A 4,443-nucleotide genomic window follows, 5' to 3' on the forward strand; every position below is an offset into this window, starting at 1 on the left:
TTTTCTTTCTTTCTCTCTAATCCATCCATCCATCAATCCATCCATCCATCCATCCATCCATCCATCCATACATGTGAGTACTACATACAGATCTATGCATATGAAAAATTTCACCCTCCTCCTATTCCCTTCCCTTCCGCTCCCCTCCATCCACCCCCCACCCCCGACCCACACCTTTCCCCACTTCCTAACGACCACGCCAGCTGGCAAGACAAGTGTATACTGGGACGATATAATAGAGTGATGATAATTTCCCCCACACAATATGGATTTTTAATGTGTTGGCGGATAAACAGCCTGGCCCCAGATCTCTGCCCGGGTGTAAAGATTGTCATTAGCTCTTGGAGGTCCGAGCTGAGGGGATGTTTACTCACAGAGCGGTCTAAAGCCCATTGACTGCATTTGGATTTCGTGACGCCATAGAGGTGAAAGCTTAGCCGGATCAAAGCCGGCGGAGAGGACACAGTTTTGAAATGCATGTCAGCCTGTGAGGCGAAGTTTGCGTAACTTGCAAACTCGAGCGCCGGCGTGTGTGTTCTTTTGAGTGTTTTATTTTTCGAGCCTGGACACCAATGTGACAGAGTTGTTGGAGCCTTGAGCCGCTGGTTGTCCCCAATGGAGAAAGCAGGTGTCAGATTATAGAGCACTTCGAGGGGCAATAGTATCAGGGCTGACAAATGCACTGGGACTGAAAGAAGTATATTCTTTGGAGAAAAAAAAACTATGTTAGTGTGAAATAATATTGTGTAGCACTGTGATTGCAAACTTGAAAGATAAAAACTTTTCGGTGCCTTTTTTGTGGATTAAATTTCTTGCAAAAAAAGACAGAGACTTGCAGAAAAGAAAGACCAATTATCTTTTTTTAAAAATGAAAAGAAAAGTGTATGTAAAGCAGTTGCATCAACTAAAGGCAGCTCAGGCTACCGCTAACCAGATCAAAAAGAAGGCAAGAGAAATGAGTTGTATACCTTCTAACACGCCTCAAAATACTACTTCTGTTATCAAAAGGAGCACGAGGAATTCTGTAAATAAGAATAGCGATTCGCCACCAACCGCCCTTCCTAACGTAGGCGTCCTTATGAGAGGTAGTAGCAGCAGTAGTAGAGAACGGCAGAACTGCGTGCACGAAGAGCCCTCTAGTAGTGGAAGTTCTGCGTCCCGGGTCACCTCGGAGCAGAGGAGAAAGATGAAGGGAGATGCCATTCCCACAGTGGTCGAGGCTACCTCAGCGGATATACCATTGGGGTCTGAGCCCACGGAGCAACCTGACGACGTGGACAACGCCGTTAATGGTGACCCGGTCCGGCCACTGTACGAGGCGCCTCCTTCATACACGTACCTGACAGCGGCAACCAACGTCAAATATGGCGCAACATCTGCATCAGAGCCGGCTCACGGGTCAGACCCAGACCAGTATGGGGTGCCGCCCGGTATGAACTATGTTATAGTCCCTAGCGTTGTGGACTCAGTCCCGACCAGCGCCCCTCCTCAGTACACACAAACTGTTCTTGAAAGATCCACTTTCGGAGACCATAGTAACTTCACTCACCCTGTACCTTACCCCAGCACCATAGCGTGTCACCAGGAACCTTTCGAAGGAAGGTCACATGATGTAAAATCTGGTCATTCTACGGAAGAGAACGGCGATTCCTTAGGGAGCACAGAAACGTACTCTTACCCAAACCACGCCACTACGTGGGAGCAAGAAAATGGCCGCTATGTGAGCTATACGTGGAAGAACCACGACGTGGACGTCTACAACAACAACAATGACGTCAGTCTCACAAACAACAACGTGCAGTACAATGTTACATCTCCTCAAGAGGGCATGAAGAGAAGATCTTCCAGCCACATACGTGACGCTTCCATGATAAAACTGTCTTCCAGCTCGTCTCGGCGCAGACGGAAGAGGGTTCAAACCCCAGTCCAGCGCTCAGCAGCTAACATGAGAGAGCGCCGAAGAATGTGTCACTTGAATGTAGCCTTCGACCGTCTGAAAGAGCGCCTCCCCAATGTGAAGGATAAGAAGAAACTGTCGAGAATACAGACACTTAAAGCTGCTATCTACTACATCCATCTCTTGAGGGATTCTCTCAACATGTGCTAATATGAAGCGGAATAATTCGGAACTTTGGTGTTGATGATTTGTCTTGTATTACTCTTTTTTGTTAATGATCTAGAATGATGTTACATGCGTTTAATCACCTCTTGTTTTCATGCCAAAAAAATTTAGCCCAGATACTGCTCGTGTCAATGAAAGGTGTTACTGTGACATTGGTCTGCGTTGTGTTAAGAGACGTTGGCAACAAATGTCTGTTTGTTTGTTTTACTTTTATGAATCGTTCCCTGTCGTCTCCTCATTAATTTTTACCGTTTGAGCTTCCGGATTTCCCCTTTTTTCTGTAGACACGTAGTATAAGAAATTGTATTATACATTATAGAGTTGAGACATTTTTACTATTTTTGGAAAATACAAAAACACGTCCTCACAGCAAAAGTGCAGAAATATATACATAGGGTTGCCGGTATGGAAAATTTACCTTTAAAGCCCAAGGGTGTAAGAAAGATTTGAAGACGTTTCACCAGTAAAGGAGAAAACAATGAACAACGAATAAAGAAAGTTAACTCGGGCCATTTTTTATTTGTCCAGCGGGTATTCTCATTCTACTATAATTTCTAACTTCTCTTTCTTATGAAAATGTACGTGAAGATTTAAGACTTACTCTTGTTTATTTCTTCTGTTTTTAAAGAAGAATAATTGAGAGCCCGTTGTTCAATATTCTACATTTCGGGTAAAGAAAGGAGTAGGTTTTAAGCCAGAGAGAAATATAAGAAAAAATAGTGCTACACATACTTTAAGTACCTTAATCGTGTCGGACTATAAACGAATTATTTTTTGTTTGTTTGTTTGTTTGATTTTGTTTTCGTTTTGTTTGTTCTTGTCTAATTCAGGAATTTAGAACATTCAAGAAAACAGCAGGTCAACTGTGGAAAATGAGACTTTTTTGTCTATTACATATTGCCTATTTGGGTGCTCTCAAAACTTAAAGTGTATAACCTATTACTACATGTGCTTCTTTTATCCAAGGATGAGAAAATAGGCTAATACTATGCATAAACAATACATGTATAAATTAAATGAAAAATAGCAAGGACAGGGTGTTATCACCATTTCTAATTAAACTTTAAAGGCTGGGTCATGGCCTCTCATAGCCTGGTTATATTGATGAAATAATGAGGTACTGTATGTTAGAAAAAAAAAGGCACAGGAAAATATCTTAGTGGATCGCTTTCTCCCCCACTCCCCCCCCCCTTCTACCTTCATGAAATATAAAAAGAAGAAAAAAGCAAAAAGAAGTGAACAAAAAGACAGGGACGTAAACAATAGCGACAATAGCGACAAGAAGGTGAACAAACTAGCATGAAAAGTTTGAACGCTTTAGTGAACATAATATAAAAGGAAACTAATAGAGTCAAGAAAATCGTATTGATACAGTAGGTCTTTTTCTAACTAGAGGGGTAGTCGAATGTGGCTGATTTCTACTTCCAGTAGATCTTTGCTACAATCTAACAGATATCAACGCTTAACAATAGGCCTTTGCGTGTTTGTCTCTGGTGACGGAAAGACGGAAAGAAATCAAACCATAACTTATTATCGGGTGCTTAAGATTTCTTCCGTCATTGACCTCTGCCAGGTGGATTGGCGAGTTGTAATGAGCCAATTCACCTGGAAGAGGATACGAAGAGAAGGGAAAGCTAAATTGTATGGTATAAAAGTATTTAATAGTAAATTAGAAATATTTGACAAGTACTCGGGAGCCAAAATTGGTGACATCTTCCAGAATATTGTATGAAACTTGGTTATTTAAAAGGGAGCCAAGATAGTTTTTAAAAATCTTAATGTTGGAGATTTCTCAGCTCCTTTATTTCGATTGTTGATAAGTCAAATGTTTTGGTTGTTTCAAGTCAATGAAGGCTGATAGTCGCTAGAAAGATGCCACAGAAACGAATTCTAGCATTATTATTTTTACTCTTTTAAGTCCAGAGGTAGTGCTTTCCACATTTCTGTTTCTTAATGGAACATGCAGCACTAGGCTGATTTTGCCATTCTTCAAAGTAGTAATAGTATTTAATTTGTAAAACATTTTTCAATATTTTTACACTGTATGTATTCTTACATTTTCAAAGCTGAGTTGTTTCCCCTGAAAATACCTCATCCCCCAAATATGATATATATAAAGAGAAAACAATTAAATTGGTAGTAAATATGTAAGTCAGGAGCACTTTAAAATGTAAAAGTCCCGTACACATTCAACGAAATAGAACAAGCCAGCAACAGAAGAAGTATAGAACTAGAACTAGTCACAAATTTCATTGGCAATAGCAGAAAAAAGACAACAACGATGGCGAAATAGCAGCAATCATAAGAACAATAACAAGATA

At 40.7% G+C, this 4,443-nt stretch overlaps 1 protein-coding gene across 1 annotated transcript; it reads left to right on the top strand.

Moving 5' to 3' along the window:
* The first annotated feature begins 365 nt into the window (after positions 1-365).
* On the top strand, positions 366-2,593 carry LOC101848626. The gene has a single exon (XM_005089406.3). The coding sequence runs from the start codon at positions 869-871 to the stop codon at positions 2,105-2,107; it is 1,239 nt and encodes a 412-aa protein (XP_005089463.1). The 5' UTR covers positions 366-868; the 3' UTR covers positions 2,108-2,593.
* The last annotated feature ends 1,850 nt before the right edge of the window (positions 2,594-4,443 follow it).

Source organism: Aplysia californica, unplaced genomic scaffold, assembly GCF_000002075.1.
Source record: "Aplysia californica isolate F4 #8 unplaced genomic scaffold, AplCal3.0 scaffold00006, whole genome shotgun sequence".
Classification (NCBI taxonomy): domain Eukaryota; kingdom Metazoa; phylum Mollusca; class Gastropoda; order Aplysiida; family Aplysiidae; genus Aplysia; species Aplysia californica.